The 22,723-nt window shown below is 38.1% G+C and overlaps 1 protein-coding gene across 7 annotated transcripts in view; it reads right to left on the reverse strand.

The window, feature by feature from the left end:
• Positions 1-22,723, reverse strand: part of DNM3 (dynamin 3) — a 513,949-nt gene that overhangs the window by 25,587 nt on the left and 465,639 nt on the right. For all 7 annotated transcript variants that reach the window (XM_054693472.1, XM_054693473.1, XM_037506477.2 and 4 more), the window contains 3 exons: positions 12,788-12,952; positions 4,416-4,642; positions 3,617-3,853 (listed from right to left, as the gene is read on the reverse strand). In XM_054693472.1, the coding sequence (XP_054549447.1) occupies positions 3,617-3,853; positions 4,416-4,642; positions 12,788-12,952 (629 nt within the window). The remainder of the gene's footprint in view (positions 1-3,616; positions 3,854-4,415; positions 4,643-12,787; positions 12,953-22,723) is intronic.

The raw sequence follows: 22,723 nt of genomic DNA on the forward strand, positions 1-22,723 counted from the left end.
TTTTTCAGACAGAGTTTTAGCCCCTTCAGAGAAGTTGAGTGGGGGTGAGAGGGGATGGGGTAATCCAAATATTCTGGCAATAGAAAATGTTCCACAAATCACAGATTTGTGTCCGCTCAACTTACTCATGACAGAAGCATCCATTCTGGTGAGTCTCTTTGGGATAGAGATGCTCTCCTAGTTCAGGTGGAATTAATTAAAACAGGCACAGAGTTTGCAATATTTCTAGCTCCCTCACCGAAAGGCTCCATGCACACAAACCAGAACATTTCTTGAGCTGCTGAGAAAAACCTGGCCAAAACTCACTCTACCAGCCCCTCTCCTTTCTCTTCCTTTACACTAGGAGGGCAAGATGTGATAATAACATCTTTTTTTTTTAAAGAATGCTCTTGCTTACTGTAGTATTGCAAGTGTTGTCATTACCTCTGATTAGGGTTAAACTAAAAAGTAAAGGTGCTCTTTAAAAGTCACGATCCTAATTTGCTAATGAAGGCACAAATTATCCAGGAGGAAACTATGTACAGGCACACGCTGAACGGCAGAATCTTTTACCTCTGAAAGTTCAGTTACTGCCTTTGTAATATTAAAGCCCACAGGGAACCAGCGGGACAAGGCTTGTGCTGTCTTGTCACGTTATGAGTTTCTGGTTTCAGATAAAAGAGGAGAAAGGGCTCTTAAGAAAGCAAAGAACTTGAAAAAAATCAAACTTCCTTCTCGGAAAGCTAAGGGTTGTTTTCCTGGAGATGATGGATAATGGCATTTCAACTTTTAAAAAAGTTTTTAATAGAGAAAATAGAGGCAAGTCACGGAGGGAAAAGAGGATATATAAATAAATAGAACAAGGTGAAGTTTCAACAAGAGTTCCCCTTAACTTTTTTTTTCTGTCTTTCTATCTTTGTCTCTTTCTTTTTCTTTCTTTTTTTGAAATCTTAAACCCCATTTCTGGCTTGCATTTGGTAAGATTCCTGCTCTGGCTTTTATTAAAAACAGACTTTATGTGGTCAGAATTCTCCATCTAAAGCTAAACTTTAATAAGCATAAGGATCCTGACAGAGTCTTTCTTGCTTTCTCTCAGGTGACACCCCTGCCCCCCCCCCGCCGCCCCCCCAGGGATTTCCCTCCCAAGACGCTGAACTGGCCCTGAAACTTGAAGGCTCAGCACAAAACAACCAACTTTCCTCTTTTACTCTGAACTCATTTCTGTTTTACATTTGAGACTCCTTGCGAGGCCAGATCAAGTTAAGTCTGGCTCTAACTTAAGAATATTCTAGAAATTCTGAATAACACAACTGTTGTCCTATAAATTCCCCAGTGCAGGCAAGGTTAAATCCAGTGACTCCAGCTTAAGGCTACCGATTTCTGCCGGGCTACCTTCTGTGTGTGAGCTCGGAAATACCAAGGGCGACTCCACCCCGCTTAACAAATCAGTTTAACATTCAACATTTGATTTCTCCAAGGGTATTGGCAAGCCAGCTTATCTGAAACTAAGGTAAAGCAGCCAAGCGAGCAGACGAGACATGCGTGTTCATTCCCCAGGACAGGCACACCAGGTTGCTCTGGTTCCTTCTTACAGCTAAACAGACAAAAGAGTGGGCTGCCACACCCCTGCATGGGACTCCCACCTTCCCACCATCAACATCCTTCCCAGTGTCTCCATACCTCCCTGGCACAATGGCGGATACTTTCCTAGTCAATTTGAGGTTTCCAGGACAATAATTTAATCTTGCTTTAAGTGAGGCTCAATGCTGACATTCATGTTGTGTGTTTTCTTTTTCTTTCTTTCTTTCTTTTTTTTTTTTTTTTAACAGGGAAAATCTTTTGAATACTACGGCACAGTGGTTCTAAGGGAAGGAGGGACTTATACCTCGTCGTCGTCTCCCTTTGACAGTGTCTAAGAGATTTTTAGTGGTCACAACCGGAAGAGTGAAATTGACATCCAGTGAGCAGGGACCAGGATGCTGCTAAACATCCTAAAATGCACAGGACAGCCCCCTCCACCCTCCCCTCCTAAATATCAATGGTAGTGAAACCAGGGTTGAGAAACCCTGGTGTAATGAATGGGAGACTGGTCTCTGTCTCGAGTCAGACTCCTTGAGACTAAAAGGCCCTGCTGCACTGGGGCCTGGTTTAGTAGCCTTGGGCAACTTAACTTCTGTGCTTCATCTGTAAAATGGATAACAACCTCTCTCCCTGGGCTGACTGTAAGCATTAAACCAAAAACATGCCTGCCAAACTCATGGAATAGTGCAGAGCCTATATTGAGAGCACAATAAATGTTAGCTATTGTTTTTGCTATTATGACTAGAAATTTAGCTCAGTTTCAAGTTAATTATAAGCCAAACCTCCTGAGTTTAGAGGGAAAGGTATATAGGTTTGAGAGAACATATCTCCTGTTTGATAAGGACCAATATGATTACAGTAACAACCAAAGTCATTTTAGTCGATCAAACCCTTTCAATTACCTCATCGCACATGAATTGGGCAGCAACTTTGTTGAATTTGTCTGTTTCACGAGGAGGTAGGGCTACTAGTTAGTTAAGTGCTTGCGGTCTGTGGCAAACTAGGTCTTCTGATTCCACATCCCCTGCTGTTCCTGCCATACCACCCTTTGTTTACTAGTTTTAGAGGCCCTTTATCTTTACACCCAACAGCTTGAAGATCAAAATAAATGTAAGCACGGCCATCAGAGGGGGAGGTGATTGGGAGTTTCCTGGGTTGTGGGGTCACTTCTCTTTACAATACAGGGAAGGTAAAGCTTTCTTTCAGGGAGTGCAAAAATATTTAATCCTCTGAATGGAAGTTTAAAAAAAATGAACTTTCTGTAAATGAGCTAAATATCTTTCTTTTTAAATTTCTGATTTTGAGGGACAAACATAATTTTTGAAATTTCTAATTAAACACATGTTACCTCTTGATATTTTACCTGTGAATGTATGAGGGTGAGACTGTTGCTCTAACTAAATATGTTTCAAGTTCCATTTATTAGTTATTTTGTTTCAACTAGGCCTGAAACTTGCCTATAAATACCAAAATGCATTACTCAAATCTCAAATATGGTGAGTGACTCTACACAGCAATCAGGTCTGTGTTAAAATATGCTGGTTTAATCAGCGGGATTTTTTACTCAACCTACATTAAGGTTAAGTCATGTTGGGTTTAAGGGTCAAAGCTGAGAGGGCGGATGGATAAGACTCCTTGAAGTAAGTGGTTTTCTAGAATTCCTTTGGTGACAGGGGAGGTGGAGCCTTAGCTGGTGATACTGTCGTGACCTGTGAACACACAGCTCATGTCAAACCAGCCATGGCTCTCTTGTTTCAAAGAGCTCCCTCAAATTCTGCAAACAGCTGCCAACCTGTCATTCATCTGGATCCAGTTTTCTTTGATCCCATTTTGTTTGTGCTCGTTTATAAGGAGAGGTTTATTATGACCACATATTGATTTTTAAATGGTGTCATTGGCTCAGCAATTTTCCTGTGATCCTCTTCCAGGTAAAACTGCAAACATGTAGGATCCTACCTTTGCCATTTTTCCCCCCAGCAAATTTTGTCTGCCTTGCTATGAGAAGAGAACCAAAGAGCATCCCCCACACAATTTCAAGCACATAGGGCACACTTACCTCGGGACACTGGGTGGGGCCCTTGTGGGCCGAGAGGGAACTTGTGGAGGGGCTCCAAAGGAGTCGCTGCTGTTGGGAAAAGGGGGTAATGGGCCAGGCCGGAAAGGAACTGGGGGAGCCCCTGAGTGGGGGCCGGGAGAGGGGATGGCTGGAGCAGGCCCGCGGCCAGATGTAGGCCGAGGGAGAGGAGCGCTCAGTGTCGGCCTCCTTTGGGTGGTGGGACTTGGAGGGGGTGACCTGGGGAGAGAGACCAACAATGATTTGCCCTCCCTTGCTTTTTGTCTGAAGTAATCTACAAACAAATATGTGATAACTTCCCAGCTGCTTTTTAAAATTTATTTTTTGACTAAGTAACCCAGATACATATTATAAAAGTTTAAAGGTATGAAAGGATAAATGGTGAATGGAAATTTCCCTCCCCCACTCCTCTCTGTGGTGATAACCAATAGTGGTTTCTTGTGTATCCTTTTTAACTCCATTCTAGGATACTTCCCTCTATAACTCATTTTGCACATTGTACAACACAGCATCCCACAAATCACTCTTTTTAAGCTTCACACAACTTGACTATCTGTTCATTTCAGTACTTACAGACCTGTGTTAGCCTTTTTAACGGTTGTATAACATTCCACCGGGAAGATGTGGTATGCTTATCTTTGAAGGGAGTTGGGGCCATCTGACTTTCTTTCATTCCTGAACCTAAGTATCTTTCCCCCTGCTCTTTTCTCTTTAGGTTATTACTGGCTTAGAGACACATGCTCAGAAAATGCACCTTGGCCTCCTGGGGCCCTCCTCCTACCTGCGGGTGTGCTGTATCCAGGAGTCGTCCACAGGAGGTGGTGCAGGGGTGAAGGTGGTGGCAGTGTTGATGTCGCCAATGATCACAAGGGCTTCTTTCAGGGCTTGGTACATTCGCAGCATCTCGTCTCTGCGCTGAGCCTGCTCAGCAGATTCCTCCATCAGAGTATTTTGGTCCTCTGAAGAATACAACTGTGCTAGGAGCTCTGAATTTATGAAGTCTTTAACCTGTCAGAACACCACAAAAAAGTAAAAGTGGGAGTGAGTTGTGTAAACTGGTTTGGAGTCTGTGGACAAAGTCCATAAAAGTCCATCTGTTTACTCTTGTTTTCTTTATTATCCTCCTGATCCTCAGTACTAGTGCCAGTTTTTCTCTGTGTGTGGATGTTGACACTGAAGGATGATATGGATTCATTAAAAAAAGGGCCCAGCCCTGCTAACAGCAGAACAGGGCATGTTAACTGCAAGCATATCCACAGAGTTGCCTGAGACTGCTTGGCTTACAGATCAGGGAAGGTCCAGAAGTGATTGACACTGCTGTAAAGGGACCTGTGTTATACCATGTGACCCACTCTTTGGAACTCCCAGTGCTTTACCAAAGCCACTGGAGTATTGTTATCACGTTGGGTTTCAATGTATCTCAAAAATGGAATTAGCACCAGTAAGTGAATATTTTAAAAATACAGAACTTTATATAATTATGCAAATTGACTTAACAAAAGGAAAGTGATGCATTCTCTGCGCTCTGAAGATTTACGATAGAAGCTACTTAATAGTGATGAGGACCTACATGAGGTCTAAACCCAAACTGAAATAGCAATACCCACAGGTCTTAGGGGAGATGCTAACTGACTGTGGGAGATGGCATCAACTGCCTTATCTCATCAAATCCAAGACACCATTGATTTTTTTTTAAAGATTTATTTATTTATTTATACAAGCACTGGGGGCAGTCAGAAGCACAGGAGGGTGAGAGAACTCACCAGAGCCAGAGCGGGGAGCAGAACAGGCAGACTGACGAAGTACACTGCTGAGGGGAGCAACAGTCACGGCAGGGGAGGTCTGTGTGCCATGTGGGGCCGTCACCAATGGCCGGGGATTGAACAGGTGCTGCAGAGGCTGCAGGCAGCTTTGCAGCCCAGTGCTCAACCGCTGCCCCACAGGGGAGGCTCGACACCATTGATTTTAAGACACGAGACTACATGATGTGCAGTTAAGAATGAAAAAACACCTTCAACTAAACAGAGACATAATGTTCAGGTACCATTGAGTGTAAGATGTGTCTTCACCTCAGAAGTATTAAATGTGAAGAAAAGGAAATCTGAGAATCAATGAAATATAGCATGTCCCTAGTGCCTTCACAAGTTACATGCCTTAATTCTCACCTCATACTTATGAAACATTATTATCCCAAATTTACAGATAAAGAAACTCAAGTTTAGAGAGTTTAAGTAACATGCCCAAAGTCAGACAGCTAACCTAAAGTCTTCTGACTTGAGGTCTAGAGCTTTTTTATTACCTCATTACTTCACTTTGATTGAAAGCTTAGAAGAGACAGTTGCTCTTTAAGTATCATTATTTCACAGTGATGCAACAAATTTACTAATGAACTTAAGCCTGGAAGATAAATCATCTTTGCTTTTTCAGTTTTTCTGTTAAATGAGAAAACTAATACTCATGTAAAGTTACTGGCTATCTCGAACAAAGTCAAAGACAAGTATGTTTGTTACAAATTCAGACAGATAATGGAACACCCCTCAGATGCTCAAATTTCCTGGGTTGCAGCTAAATTTCTAACTCAGAGATGACAAGAAAACACATAGCCCTGTTATTTTTAAAGGTATCAAAACATATTAATAATTCCACCAATCAAAAAAGCTCAGCTAAAACAGCCTCACTGGGGAGGAATAAGCAGTGTCTTCTCCATGTATCTTGTAAAGCAAGAGGGATTCAAATATGGAAATAATCTAATATAAAGGTATATTTGGGGAATATTTTGGAGGAGTGGAAGGTTTCTGAGCAGCAGTTGTTGGAAGGTACATTTGGCCAGGTAACCTGGGGCCATGGGTGAAGGCTTGAAAAGCCAAGGAAAAGTGTTTGAACTTGATCCTCTTGACAATAGGAAGTCATGGGAGACCCAAATAAATGAGACAATAAAAGAGTTATAATAAAATGAATCTGGATGTGATGGAGAAAAAGGGTGGTAGTAGAGATAAATCTATTAGAGACGATTGTAAATCATTTAATGAGATGTGAAGAGTTTAAGAAGGTTTCAATGGAATGGAAAAAATGGGCACATAAAGATGATATTATGAAGGAAAAGGCAGTCGGACTTGGTGCAATTTTAATGTGAAGGGCAAGAAAGAGAGGAACAATCAGACACCTCAAATATTGAAATTTGGGTAAGTAGAAGCATAAAAAATCAGAACTCAAGAAAAAAGTCAAGATTTAGAGGAAAGTCAGTAAATTTGACCTAAAGAATGATTCATTCCTCTCCTCAGATTTATTCACTTCTAAACACACTTGCACATAACCAAGAAGTCATGGACATTTGCACAAATCCTCCAGTGTTGTGTGTGTGTGCATTTGGATAAATGGTGCAACTCAAATTCAAAACCAGACAACTTTCCTGGCAGTGATCATCAGCTGGGCTAAGCTCTTTAGAAGCTTTACATCTTACTGGAGTATCACTTAGAATCTATTAGACACAATTTAAAAGAAGATCTTTCCAAGAATAGATTTAAAGCAGATCTGAATTAAGAAGCAATTGTCAAACAAACCACGAAATAAAATAATAAAGGCCTGTTTCAGCATTCTGATCAAAGATCTGCCTTGAATCAACTCTTCCACATCAGAATGTTACACACTAAAACTTGCCTACCATCCAAAAGATTTGGCAATGTTCTGAAATAATATGAGTATTATTAGCATGAGAGCAATAGCACTACAGTGCTGTGGTTAAGAGCAGATGCTTTGGAATCAGACACTTCTGAATTTGCATCCTAGCTGTAACACTTATTGTTCTTGGGCAAGTAACAAACTCTTTTGAGTCTCAGGTTCCTGATCTGTTCAGTGAGGAGAACAGTAGTGGTTGTCTCAAGAGTTGTGAGGATTAAATGAACACATGAAAATTAATTGTCTAGCACGAGGCCTCGCCTTCAGTTAGGGCTCAATAAACAAAAGCTTTTATTTTTACAGCCTATAGGCTGAGCTGTCATTGGGCATGTAGAGGTAGATCACAGACTGCAAGAACACAGGCATCAAGTGACAGAGGTCTATATAGAATGTAGGTTAAAGTTTTATTTTGCAAGTAGATTTTAGAAAGACTCTTCTCCTGCTGCTGCTAGTCTAGTTTTGTGATGCTACCACTGGAGTTTGGAACAAAAGGTGGGGGTGGGGGCGGGACTCTGGGGAGTTTCCAGACACTTCAGGGACTTTCTGAGCCGTTTGTATATCAGTGGTACAAATATTTAAATCAAGGATTCTGTGCGACAATTAGAGGCCAAGTGGATCCCTTTTATATGATAGCATTTAGAAAATATCTCATAGGACATTACATAAATTAAATATACTTGGATGTGAGATCTGAAATAATATTTATGCTTTTAATTATAACACCTTATAACCTATACATCTTGTATGGTTTGCAAAAAATTTTTTCACACACAAAACCTCATTCCATTTCAAACTCTTCAGCTAGATAAACAGGCATGGCTGCACCATGTCGTTCTGCTCAGTGTAAAGGAATGTGAGGTCATTAAAAGCGTTCCACATGTTTTCCTCTTTCTTAGTTTAACCCTTCTCTAGCGATCTGCGATCTTCCTGGATCTTAAGCCTTCTTTGTCTTTATTATTGAGACCATTTTGAAGCCTCTCGACCAGAAGAGCCATTTTTAGAGTTTGCATACAGTTCAGTTACTAAGGAAACCATTTCCTTAAAATCTAAATTTCTGGCTGGGAGGGCTGCAGTGTGGAACACAGGATCGGTCTTTCACGTGAAGGACACAGACAAATGTAACTGAATCTTAAACTTGCTTCGTTTTGGAGAGGGGCTTCCAAATTCGATTCCAATTTCCATTCTCTGATTTCTCATTGTTCTCTCATACCTACTTAATGCTCTATTCCTTTTCCCAGGGACTTAGTTCTGGTAAAGGCTGACAAAGTTTTCCTTTTCAAAAAAGGAACATCCCTTGACTCACAAACATAACGTCAAACAAAAACAGTCACAACAGAGAGCACATACTGTAGGATTCCCAAGACGAAGAACAGACGGAACTAATCTATGGTGTGAGAAATCAGGGGTGTTCCCCTTGGTGGGGAGAAATGGGGGCTGGAGGGAGCAAAAGGGGGGCCTCTGGGGTTCTGGTCATGATCTGTTTCTTGCGCAGAAGGCTGAATTCTTGACCCGTGGAAACAAATTCATGCTCTGGTATTTAAGATGTACTCTCTCCACCAATAATGAACATTTAAAATAACACCCTACTTCACACACATTAAAGTTATAGTAAGTTTTGCAACTAGGGCACATGTTACTAATTTTCCAAAGTGCCACTGACCACGGAGAGTGAGTTTGGCCTCCAGGGGTAGGGGCTCAAGCTGCTGCACATAGTCCAAGTGTGAAATGCCTCTAGGTTCATATTTGTTTCTGAAAAAGTACCATAAAAATCTTTTATATTTTATTTCCTATTATCTGGGTTTGTCTGAATACGAGGAGCAGTATTTTAAATAACATACTGCTTAAGATTTACAACAGTATTTTGCACATTCAAACAAACCTAATGAAGTCTTCAAGTAAAACAAACCCTCCGGGAAGGTCCGCCAGAAGTATACCCTATGGGTGGCAGAGCCCTCTCATTTTAGAAGGCTGACATAGTTCTCCTGATCCTGGCGTATGTATTATCTGAGATGGAATGGAGAGAATATCAGTGAATGAGAAGAACTGGATTTTAAACTTGATTCTGCCACCCTCCAGCTGTGTAATCTTAGGAGAATCTCTTAACTCTTCAGAGCCTCCATTTTTCATTTAAAGTCTTGGGAAAATAGGCCTCCCCAGTGGTGCAGTGGGGTGACCACAGCGCTGTGAGCCTCTCTGCAGCCTCTGCAGTGTGGGTTCGATTCCCGGCTGGCCAGGGAGATTCCCACATGGCATGGCAGACCTCTCCTGTTGCGCCCGCTGCTCTCCTCAGCAGTGTATTTCAGTCATCTGCCTGTTTTGCTCCCTTCTCTGTCTCTGGTGAATCCTCTCACCCTCCTGCGCCTCTGGCCTATACCCCAGCTCTTGTATAAAAATAAATAAATCTTTAAAAAAAAATTAAGTCTGGGGAAAATAATGAATACTCAAACTGGTGGTTGGCCATGGGTTGAAACACAGAATTTTGTGCTACTTTGCTGCTCACACTTTTAGAGTAAAGCTGGAACCCACTTTCCTGACAGTCTGATGGAGAACTTCTGCTGGGTGAGCCACAGAGAGGAGGCCATCAGAGTGTCCTTGCCCTGGGGTGTTTTCATGTGTGCTAACTCTAAAGTCCAGAGCAGAACTTGCTGCTTTGACTGTAGCCCGTCCAGAATGCCTGCCTGTCATAAACTTGCTATTTCTTTGTGCCGCTGTTACCTGGTATGTTTAAGCAATGAAACAGCTGCTGCATTTCAATAGACAAAGGCTTACAGTATGTCTGAGGCAAGGCATTTATTGCTGGCTTTAAACTTCTTAAACAATTCCATATGGAGACTTGAGTGGCAGAACACTTAATGTAAACTTTCAAAGGAAACTGCCCACCAAATTCTGAACTTTATGAAAGTTGGCTGAAACATATTCTTTTTCAGAAGGCAGAATAGCCATTCCCATTTCAAAGAGAAATTGCTACAGCATCACTTTTGATAGGCCAGAAATAGAGGGTCCCCTTTTAGGTATTTACTGGTTCTGCAGGAACAACTAGCTTTTTCACTCAAAGCCATTTATAGAAGCAGTGGGGTTAAGTGGATGGAATTTAGAGTGAGAGTCAAGGTATTCATTTTCTAGTTGTAATTCAATGATTAATTCTCTTACTTGAAGAACACTTCATTTTAGATCAAATAATAATAATAATAATAAGAAGAAGAAACACACAAGAATGATACTATGCTGTATGTTCACTGTTTTAGATCCTCATACTCCACAGGGTGCTTCTGGAATAATCTAAAAAGTGTTCAGTGGTCTGTGCAAGTAGATGCTATCACCATATGAGTACATTTTTAAAAAGGGATCTATATTTTTATATATACAATTAAAATATATAACTAAAGATGTGAAATTATTTTCTCGTAGATTCTACATTATAAATTTTAAACACAGATAACTATTAGTTTCATAAGAAAGCAGCACTGCCTGATGTTTTTACTTTTCCACATTCCTAGTAGTTTCTGCTTCAAAGTTTGACCTTGGAGATCAGGTCTTAATTGGAGTCTTCTTTCTCATGACTCTGACATGAGGTCCCTCTCAAGACAAGAGCAGAGCTCTACCTCTATGAATGAGTGCCTGTAGGTGGGGGTTTGACCATTATGTTACCAAACTAGCATAGCAGCGAGAACTGAGGGGAATTACCCCTATGTTTCTTTCTGTATGTACCTTTTCTGAGAAGGTGAAAGTAGGCTAGATTTGCCATGGGGTCCCCCCTACCCCCCTTTAACTAATTTGTGTCAGGCTACTCCTCACAGCTACAGACAGGAAGTGCTATTTCCTGTGCTGATGATTTAATGTAGTGCAGAGCAAAGCAACGTTTGAACTGATGGCAGCACTAATGACTCTCCGTAAAACAGTGAAAAGATAAATGATACTTAATCAGGAAAATGTTTAAATAAGCAAGTGCCTGGATACACCACGGCAAAACAACCTGAACTTATTTAAGTAAAGTTAAGAGGGTAATTTTAAAAATACACAGACTATTTGTTTAGTACTTTATATTTTTCAAAATGGCACAGAGTCACATTTATTATGTTGTCTGACAATCCTGTGAGGCAGCTCAGTGTTCTCACTCAGCTTTAGAGGTGACTGACTTCAACTCAGAGAGGGGCGAGGTGATTTGCTTCAGGTCACCCAGCAGGCCCTTGACAAGCTTGAAAATACAGAAATATTGTTTACTTGCTACTGGTACTTGAACATATTCTACTTTGTTTCAGGACACAAAATGTTTATGAATATGGATCTAAATAGAAACAAAATTATTCACATAAGTGCTTGGGACTTTTTTTAGTCAAGGAATTCATAGACCGTGAACAATAAATGGGTTGTTACATTTAGAAATGCAATTTTGAAAGGAATCTTGAAATATGGATAAAGGCTATTTATAGTTTTTAAAACAGTCATATTCATTTCTTACAATTGTATTTTTCATAGTACTTCTCTATCTACTCTCGTTTGGAATGAATCCCTAAGCCAGGCACATTTTGTGTGATTAGTATTTCATACATGGAGGAACAGATTCAATTAAATTAAGTGGTAACTGTAGCAGAACTAGTTTTGTAATCTGGGTTTCTTCTGATTTCTAGTGTGGGGCTCTTTTAGAACTATCTAACTTTTACTTGTTACAAGCAAATGCTTATACTAAATCATTAATTTAAATAAGAAGATGTCCTTAGAATATAATTAAGGAATAAAATTGTTGGCATTACACTTTTCAAGATTCAGAAAAAACTGCAATGAAACAATCCTTTATAGCTTAGCTTATCTGAAAGGCAATTTCTCAAATAATATGTGCTGTTATTCATACTTCAATCAAGTAGCCACCAAAAGAACCAAACTAGGCCACACAATTTCAGTGTCATATCCTTATTACTATAAAAATAACCATTAAAAGGGAGAGATTCTGTATAATATAGACTGATTGATGGGCTAGTCCAGTAGGATACTTGGAGATTTGTGGTTACATCATCCTTACCTTAAAAAATCAAATCTGATTAACTTTTTATCCAAGGGGATAGGATGGGCAGGTGTAAGAAGCATTCATAGTTTTTAGAAGGGAAAAATAAACATGTTAATACCTCTCTCTCTCTGTAAAAAAAAAAAAATGTATGTTTTGCCTTTAATCTCAAGGTCTAGGAGCCAGAGCATCTGGCTTTGACTGTCTTTAAGAGTAATTTATACCCTCACCTGAGCTACACCTTATCTCCTCTTCTAGAGGAGATAACCAATACTGGATGACCACAGCACTGTAGCTCCAAATTTTGTTTCTCTCCTAGGTTCTCTTCCACTGGTTACTCACTTGGAATGGTAAATGTTGAACGTGGCTAATAAATATTTCAACCATCAGAAAGTATCACTAAAAAATTGAAGAATATGTGAGCAGTTTCTACACTGGCTGGGTTAGAAGTTGATAGAAGAAATTTTATAGTCACTTACATTATTGATCATAAGGTGCATTATCGTTTTTGGAATCAGATCTCGGATACACTTGTTGATGATAGACATGTAGGAGTCTACAAGGTTGCGAATGGTCTCCACTTGCCTCTCCAGCTGTGGGTCCATGGAAAAGTTTTCTGCTTGGCCATTCTCATCATTGTCAGTCTAACAGAAAGAAAAGAAAACATAGATTATCTCTCATTTGTGCAGAAGGAAAACAAATATCAGATGATCAACTTCACTCATGTGTATTTGGAGTTACTTTTCTAAACAGGAACATCCTCATCTTATTGCACATCCATTAATTCTGGAACAATGCAGTTATTATACCACTTACTTTTCTAGGTAAAGCAAGTATTCTGATTCTGAATGAATGTTGAAATGGATAGCCAGATAAACAACGCACCTAACAACATAACTCTAGAGAACAATCTAATCCTGAGCCATCTGTAAGCTGGCCAAAGAATTGAATCCAAATATATGATGCAGATGTAAACCTCTGGGAGGAGTCTCTAGGGATTCTATAGATTAGAAATAACCTTGGTGTTATTCTGGAACTCCTAGGTCTACTCTGGAATGGATCAGCATTTGGATCAACCCAGATTTAACACTAAATCTCCTAGGCCTGGTCTAGAGCCAAAATAAGAGATATAGAGGATAATTCATTTTTCCATGCACTTGCTGGAATTTGTTATGTAAATTCATGCTTCTGTCATCACTACCAAAGGCTGGCTCCATTGCAAAAAACTCACCATTTTAACTTCCAACTTGTTATTCTTTGACTAAAACAGAACACATCTATACACAAAGAATTTATTTGTGCTACATGAGAGAAGCATCTGTTTTCTATACTATGGGATTTGAGTTAATTAATTTTGGCTTATCCACCAGAGACTGGGCTGGAATGGCATCTTCATCATTAAGGGCTGACCTATTGGCTTGGCATTGAAATCAATTTAGAACAAATGGTCTCCATTTCAAGTCAGGTTGAACCATCTAAACCCCAGAACATGATACAAATATTGTTAGTGGTCTGGCTACTTTCTAGCGTTTGGAAAGATTTAATTATGAATGCAAAAAAAAAGGAAATAATTTATTGCTTCCAATGTGGACATGAAGTACTTTTCTTTGGAAATGTACATACTTTGATCTGCCAGGTTTTCAATCATCCGGCCAGTTCTAGGCAAAGCACTGTGCTAAATAGTTTAAATAGATCCATAAATGACAAGCTTTTCCTGTGAGTCCAAATATGCATAAGTGAAAGGCATATTTGTATTTGCACTGACAATAACAAAGAAATTATTTCTACTCATTTCTATAGGCTATTGTCATTCAGAAATACCTAAAATACTTTAAAATATTAAAATAATATATGCTCTGTCTAAAAAAATAGTCCTTTTCCAATCCTCAGAGTATAAAGGCCATGCTTTAAGGGGACAGTTTCAAGACGTTTCTGGGGCATCTTACGGCTACTACAGCAAGAGGAATGGAAGTTTCTAAAATGACAGTGGTTCTCATATACCGTTTCTTGTAAAATGGCATTTGACCATTGGAAGAAAGAATTCAAGTCTTATGCAGTTTTTTCATTTTTATTATGAATTTGTGATATAGGTGCAATAGATCATGGGATTAAACAGACAAAAAAATCCCTGAGACCTTAAGATGGTGAAGTGTAGAGGCAGGCAAGGTCAGACATGGTAGTGAAAAAAATCAATCATGTCCCCAAAATTCTCTTCAGGATGTAACAACCATAGCAAATATGCTCTACCCTTATCCTGAATTCCAAGAATCAGCAGTAAACTACAATGTCATATTAAGGGTATTTGAAAGTGAAAACTTTAGATTCAAATTCAGGTTTTCTCGTGTATTACTCTGTCCTGTGTTCACTTTTCAGATACTTGTGGTGGCTGAGACTCTGCTTTCCCATCTTTAAAGTTGGCTTATCCTTTCCTGTTTAACTTGTAGCAGCTAAATGAGAAATGCACATGAAGAGTCTTAGCCAAAGGTTCTGTGGGTTCCCAATGAATGTTAGTTTATTTCCTTCTTTTCTGACTACTTACGGGATAAGCATGAGTTGACTCTCAATATGCATTATGAAAATTTAAGATGAAAAATTTGAGCATAAAGTACTTAATTCAAGCAGTATAAAAATGCCAAACTCTATATTTAAATTTATACTGCCATGTTTTCCGCAAGCAATTCCTCTTATCTGGCACCTCCCCCTCCTACATGTGAAGACCCTTCATCTTTCAAAACCCTGCTCCCTATTATTTCTTCTAGACAAGCTCCTGGTGGCTCTCAACTCTCCTTTCACCTCTGACTTTAGCTGTGTCCAGTATTCAATATTCCTATTTAATATCCAGCTTATTTTTTTTGCTTCTCTCTCTATTAGACCCTACGGGCCTGTTTATTTTGCCCTTCTTAGCACCTAGCACAGAGCTCAACGCACAGGAAAAGAAGGAGAAGTTAACACTACAAACCCATACAAAAGAGTTACCTAAATCAAGGAAGCTGCTTCCATGAATTTTAGGGTCTCTAAGAGTGCCCACTTGTTAAAGAAACTGGAGACCAAGAAATCTCAAGTTGCTGAGTTAGGATCACTACTGCTTGATAACAGTAAGGACAAGGTGATCATGAAATTATACACATAAATGAGAACAGATGTCCTACAGATTTGTGAAGACAACATCTTTTACATAATGTAGTATAAACCTCCATAATAGATACAATTCAGCTTCATCTAAAGAATATACTTTATTTTGCTATTATATTTAACAGAAGGGAGTGATGGCATTGCAGCATCAACTTACTACTTCTCAGCAACAGTCACTAGTCATTTTAGTAGGTGCTAAGTGTTGTGCACAGGTCTAGGTACTACGCTAAGCATTTTACTTAGATCTGTACCACTATTTTAGGAGACGTTATCGTCAATGTACAGAAGGGCCTGGTAAGAGTCTGAACTGAAGTCTGCTCAGTAAATGTAAAAGAAATGCAATGTTAAACCAAGTTTTTCCTTTCCAGATATAAAAAAACATCAAGAAAAGTATTTTGAAACGGCGAGACATCCATGATATACATCCAAGTTAATTTCACAGAAGAAATAAAAAATACAAAAAGTGTCAATAATAATGCTAATAAAGGACTGACATTTACCAAAAAAAATACAAGGCTGAACCAAAAGAGAAAAGCAAAATGAAGAGTACTTATTAAAAGAGCCTCCAGGAATAGGAAATTATATCATCAATCACAATTTCATATGGAAATGCTGAATTTCCCCATTACACACTATTCTTAACATTTAGCCTTGCATTAGTTTTTGCATATCAAAATATGTAAAGGATACTGACTTTCACTTTTTGAAACCAGATGCAATTAGTAAGCAAAGTGTTAGAGTGAAGAAAGGACACTCAACAATTTAATTAACCACATTATAGAAAAAAGAAGTGTTCCAATATAACTAGTAAAACCATGTGAAATTCTCTTTAGCTTTTGAAAATACTGGTAATCACATGATCACAGGCCAGTCTTATTTTTTCTGATAATCCATAGACATGATGGGGCGTTATAGAATTTAGAATGCAAATTAGATTTCTTCCTGAATTTAAACAGAAAGAAGGAGTAATAGTCCCTTCTAACACACTTATGATGAATGGAGGAAAACGTACATAGATAGAATTTTTCTTTTAACGGAGAAATTGCAGAGGGCAAATACTGACTTTCGTCTAACTCAATTCTAACCAAATTCTCTGTTGTGCTCTTTTCAGTCTGTATAGTGTGTAGGACTATGTATTTTTTCTTTGTTTAAATTACAGGATTGCAATAGGATCCTTTGTAGTCTAAGCACTGAAGTGACAGCTGTTTATCATTATCCTCATCAAGGGAATGCAAAATAAAAATAGTAATTTGTCTCTGATCTTTGAGGCAAAAAAGAATGGTCTGCAAACATTTAACCTTTTATGTGCAGGTTCACTGATGCTGTTTACAAAATGTGAATAATATTGTGGAAACCAGCTTTCGTCTGAAAAATACAATGGCTAGACCATCTTAGTGCCATTTTATTCCAAATGGGTTGAGAAATCTAATACAATTTAGACAATAAAAAATAACAATTCAGCACTGCAAATGTGAAATTGTTTATAAAAATTAATATCATAACTTTCTTGTGTAAGAAAGCAAATGCAAATGTTTTCTTGCATTTGCATGGCATTCAAGAAATACACTGCTCTACAAAATAGGAGTTTAAAAGCTTTCTCTTAAAGACTCAATATTTTGACAGGTGAGAGAATGAAATAGTGAAATCAGAAACAATTCTCACCTTACTTTACATCATCCACTATGGAAGCTCTGCACTTGGCTGGGATGGCTCTTTTTCATGTTTTATTTCTGACTCATTCTTAAATCTCCTATTTAATTCTGTCATAGGCTTCTTGGATTGTCATTGAAACCATCTAAATAAGGTTGATGACTTCAATGCTTTAATAGTAGAACAATAGAAATCCAAAGTATTCCAGCAGTCATATGTAAGTAAACAAACAGCAGAGAAAAGAAGGTGGTTGCTGTGTCTTTTCTCACTCTTGGAGCACACTAGAGACATTCTATAGATGTGTATAGTGATTTTTTCCATGATAACCAGAGCTTGCCCCTGTTAAGCATCTTTCTATGGCTATCCAATTTCCCACTACATTATACAAAAAGTAAAAACTATAATTTTTCTTAGTGAGTCAAGTCATCATTATGAAAATACTGTTTCCATGGCAATGCAGCTTTGACTTTTCCGCCCCACATTACAGAGAATGTTTTCACCGAGAGCCTTTCCCCGCTCCCCATCATTCACTTCGAATTGGCTGAGGCTAGAAAGGCAGGCAACCAAACTTGTGAAAAGGTATGTGTGAAACATGCCCCAGAAAGCCTGTGAGGCTAGTCTCGGCTGTAGTCTGGCACTTTGTGACAGACATTTCATTAGTTCATTCAACAAATATTTATTTAGTGTCGAAGGTGGACTGTGAGAGATATAAATGAAGTCTGAAAACACGGGCTTGCTTGTGAGCTTACACTCTGATGATGTCTCACGGATTTGAGCCGTGATTGTCGTCAATATACAGGGAAGCAAAGGGGGCATCTATATATTTGCATCTCCAATTTGCAAGAAACAACCAGAATATAGGAGAAAACTCAGCCTATTCTAACCTAGCAGATCTAAGTTAGCAGACAGGATTCAGCTGTACCTGCTTATGCTATTTTCATTTTTATTCTTCCTGGTCTCTTCTTCTTTACCTGTTATTACCTTTAAATTCTCCCTGCAACTTAGAGTCTCTTTTCACCTCAGATAGCATTATAATAAACATTACAAAACAATGTAAGATTAATGTGAAATTAAACCACCATTTAAAAAAAAGTAAGCTTTTAAAGATGCTTCTTGATTAAAAACAACAATAAACCTATCTTAATTTATATGTAGCTCTTTATCTTTGTTTTTAACTCTGAATCAGCTCAGTAGCTGCCTACAGAGTATGCTTATGTCTATGTAAGTTGTCTAAGTCCATAATAAATAACTTGCATGATGACAGCAAGGAATAACCAGGATTTGGAGGACTAAGGGGTGAGGGGACTTCCCTCATATGACTGACATTCATTGCTTTTGCATTTAAGATGCATTGTAAAAAAATAACATGGCTATGAGGATTCTTAGAGAAATCTGAAAATTTATGTACCCTTCCCTGAAGTCCTCCTAGAATTATAGTAATTCCAATCTAACTTTTAATTTATCTAAAGGCCTGCATTGCTTTATCTAACAGGCACATTCATAAATATGATTCATTTATCAAATATTTTAGACACATTATCAAATATTGTTATTTAAATAATCTTATTAAAAACTTTTGAAATTATAAACATTTATTTTTTGAAAATTCCAATCTTTATATACTAATTATGCTTACCATAAAATAATCCTTTTATCCAAACAATAAACAGTTTAAACAAATAGTTTAGCAATAGTTTCCATAAAAATACCTACACCCTTCATCACCATTTTTGGTTTTATATAATATTAGTAATTTTAAAAAGGTCAAACTTATCTTTCAAGTATTGACTGTGATGAAAAATATCTGTGTTTGTTTAAAATTTAATTTTATAATTTATAAAGAAAATATTTGCCCTGAAAAGAAAAGAACTGGAATTGGAACCAATTGATACAAATGTCCTTTCAGTGAAAACAAGTTTTTGGAACAGCAAACAGAAACTTGAAAATTTCCAAAGGAAAAAAACTCCATAAAATAGTAAGACAATATAAGAGTAAACATAAAAAACAGCCCATAAGCATTAATCTTATGTGTCAGAATGACTGGGCACAGGGTAGCCAGGTATTTGATTGAATATTATTCTGGGTGTTTCAGGGAGAGTGATTTGGGGAGAGATTCATGTGTAAATTGGTGGACTTTGAGTAATGCAGGTTGTCCTCCCTAATGTAGATGGGCCTCATCTAGTCAGCTGAAAGACTGAATAGAACAAAATGACCAGCCTCTCCCAGCAAGAGAGAATTCCCCAGCAGAATGCCTTTTGTTAAAAAATTTATTTATTTATGCATACAAGAACTGGGGTATAGGCCAGGGTGTGGGGGTGAGGATTCACCAGAGACAGAGTGGGGAACAGAACAGGCAGATTGATTGAAATATACTGCTGAGGGGAGCAGTGGGTGAGTCAGGAGAGGTCTGCTGCACCATGTGGATAGCTCCCTGGCCGGGATTGAACTTGTGCTGCAGTGGCTGCAGATTGCTTCATAGGTTGCGTTTTAACCCCTTGTGACACCAGGGAGGCCCCAGAATGCCCTTAACTAGATCTGGAACATCATCTGTACTGGCTCTCTAGCTTGCCTGTCACCCTACAGGTTTTGTGTTTTCCAGCCTCCGTAATTATGTGTCCATTCTTAATAAAAACTTCTTCTCCCTCTTGCCCCCACCCACCCCCCACCCACCCCCCGACCGAGTTCTGTTTTTTGGGAGAACCCTGATTAATACACAGCCCCACTATCAATTATGCAACAATATGTAACTCAGTGTTACACTGCTTAATGGAATTTACAGATGCTGTAAGAATTCAGAGAAGCAGAAGGTCAGGGAGGGTTGTGATGGGAGTTACTCTGGTCTCATGCTAATGATTTTACCTTTATTTCACAGCATTCTTTAAAGGAAAGGGAATCAAATCAAAAATATAATCCAGCTTCATGCTCTTTATTCCATCTTGCTATCCCTCCTCTGTTGGTAGACCAAATATATATTTGGGGCGCCCCTTGTCTCCCACTCACAGTCCTAGTGGTTAGATGGGACTATATTTTGTCAGGTAGAACCATTTTGTATACCTTCCCAGATGGTACATGACCAAGGAAAGCCACTCACAGAACATTTGTTAGGACAATGAGGAAAGAGAAGTTTTTTTTTCATGTGGGAATGAAAATTTGTTCAGAAGTAAACTTGAAGCCAACCTGCCTCAAAATGAAGAGGCAAAGATGTTGAGATAGTAAAGAGGATGAGATACCTGACACAACTGTGACATATGTATCTAGTTTCTGAAGTTACAGGAGCCAATAAGCTGTGTCATTATGTTTTTAAAAATTTGGTGGCTTCAATTTAATTTCTGTTACTTATATCCTAAAGAGTCCAAATGAATAAGGCACTTAAATATTAGTGATTCTGTCTTAGCCTAAAACTTTTCCCACCTCCACCTGTTCATACTTCATGGCTTAATGTGAATGTAACAAACCTTTGAATGCCATAGATAAAATATAACACCCTCTTCTCCTGGGATCTGTACATTTGGCTTAGACTTTGCACCCTCAGTCTCATATCTTAGGTATATAAATATCTATTTCCCAAACAAATGAAGTTTTCTCGAAGGCAGGCGTTTGTTGGTGACAAACCCACAACTAATCTCAAGAAAAAGGAGAAAGTTATGGGACTAAAAAGCTGTTTGGATAATTCTTAGGGGATACCATCACTACATTGACATATTACTAGTGCTTTACTGCAGATACTAGTTAATGATCTGTCTCTCTATTTTTTCTTCAACGCAATTGTTCACCAACTTGCACCTATGGAAACATTTCCACACTGAAAAAGTTATAATGAGAAAAAAACCTTACTAAGTGGCAGTTAAATGACAGGTAGTTTTCAAGCTGACTTATTAATATACATGTTAACTTTTTTAATCCTATAGCAGCTTTATAAAGTAGATATTATTATTCACATCTTACAAATGTGAAGCCTGAGTCACAGAGAAGTTAACTCACTTTATTAAAGTCAATCAATGAGTGGTAGAGAAGAAGTTCAACAGAGATATTTGATTATAGAATGTACCTCTTCACCACTACCTAATATTTCTTCTTCTCAATTATTGGTTTGGGTGGGTTGATGATGACCACACCAGCAAAAGTGATGTATAAGCACCACAAAATGAAACATGAATTTCAAATACTACTGGGAAGACCAAATACAGTCCTGTGAGAAATACCATAAAAAATATAAAATAATTCCTTATGATGTTGATCACGATGCTCTTCTTTGATTCAGAGTAATTCTTGTGTTACTACTAATATAATTTCACTATCATCACAAGTGTTTTTATGCTCATAAAATAAAATATTAAAATCACAAGAAAACTCCCAGTGCTTTAATTTGTAAGAAGCCCCTGAAGATCTGGGGGAAAAATGACCAAGTTTATGAGAGTTATCGATTCTCTAACAATTCTATTCTTAGCTAAAAATGAATATAGGGAATGATAAATTACTCTCATCAGACTATTTGTTTAGCAGATAATCTAAAAGTTCATTCATCTTAGAATGAGAATGTTAAGGACTCATAAGATCTATACAATAAAAAAAATTGAGTTTTGTTGTAAAAACTGAAAGGTAGATACAGATATGGAAGAAAATAGTCACAAATACTATTAAAAATCTGTCAATTGTTTTGTTTTTCAAAAATATTTACATGGATGAATACAAATGCATTGTAATAAAGTTAACAAAGTCTTTTGTTATAAAGGAAAGCAAGGGTAATAAAATTTAATTATGAAAGCAACATAACAGGTCGTAATGGATAAGGTACAAAATAAAGGAATTATACAAAACAAGTATGCAGTGACTTGACTTCTTCCTTATATTTATGTGGTAGGTAATCTTGAAAGTTCAGTGTAAACACAATATCACTTGCTTTGCATGCAAACAAAAGAATGCAATGGTTTAAAAAATACATAATGTTAAAACTGATAGGAGAATCATTACTTCTTTCAAGAGTGTAGAAAAAAAATGATGGCACCTTTAAAGAAGCAGCAATACTCAAAGGTTTTAAATTTTTCCAAGGTCTGCTGAATACTATAGTTGATAAAGCTGTCATCGGATTCAACTGCAGAATCCCCCAGAGATTTCAAGGTAACTTTTCAGTCATCCCTACAAGTGAATTAGTGAGAACACCTTTGTCAAGCAGACATTCCAGGACCCAATGGCCTTACCAGATGATCCAAATAAAAAAATTCAAAAGTAGTTTTAGAAAATTTACCTTCATTTCTGTTAATAGGAAAGAAGAAAGTAAAATCAGAATAACTTTGCCAGGTTGCACTAATGGAAATCTTTTGTTTCCATTATTCAAAGAAAGAACATTTCTGGTGATAGCACTAGGCCATCCACATCTGTCTGGGCCACCCAACATGCCCTACCCCTCAGTGGAAAGCTACTCCCAAAGTTGCCAAAACCAGAAATTCTGTCCTTCCAGTTAAGAAATAAACTAAGATGTAAAGGAGTTTATCTTAATTTATGCAAACTTTTGGCTAGGAGAAAACAGAAATCCAGGAAAATGATAAAAAATAAAATATACCGAAGACATTGAAATTACTGATAAAGAAAACAAGATTGAACAAAGAACCAAGTATCCTAGACCTTGATTTCTG

The sequence above is a fragment of the Talpa occidentalis genome, unplaced genomic scaffold (assembly GCF_014898055.3).
Source record: "Talpa occidentalis isolate TD23 unplaced genomic scaffold, MPIMG_talOcc4v2.1 talOcc4.12, whole genome shotgun sequence".
NCBI classification, from domain to species: domain Eukaryota; kingdom Metazoa; phylum Chordata; class Mammalia; order Eulipotyphla; family Talpidae; genus Talpa; species Talpa occidentalis.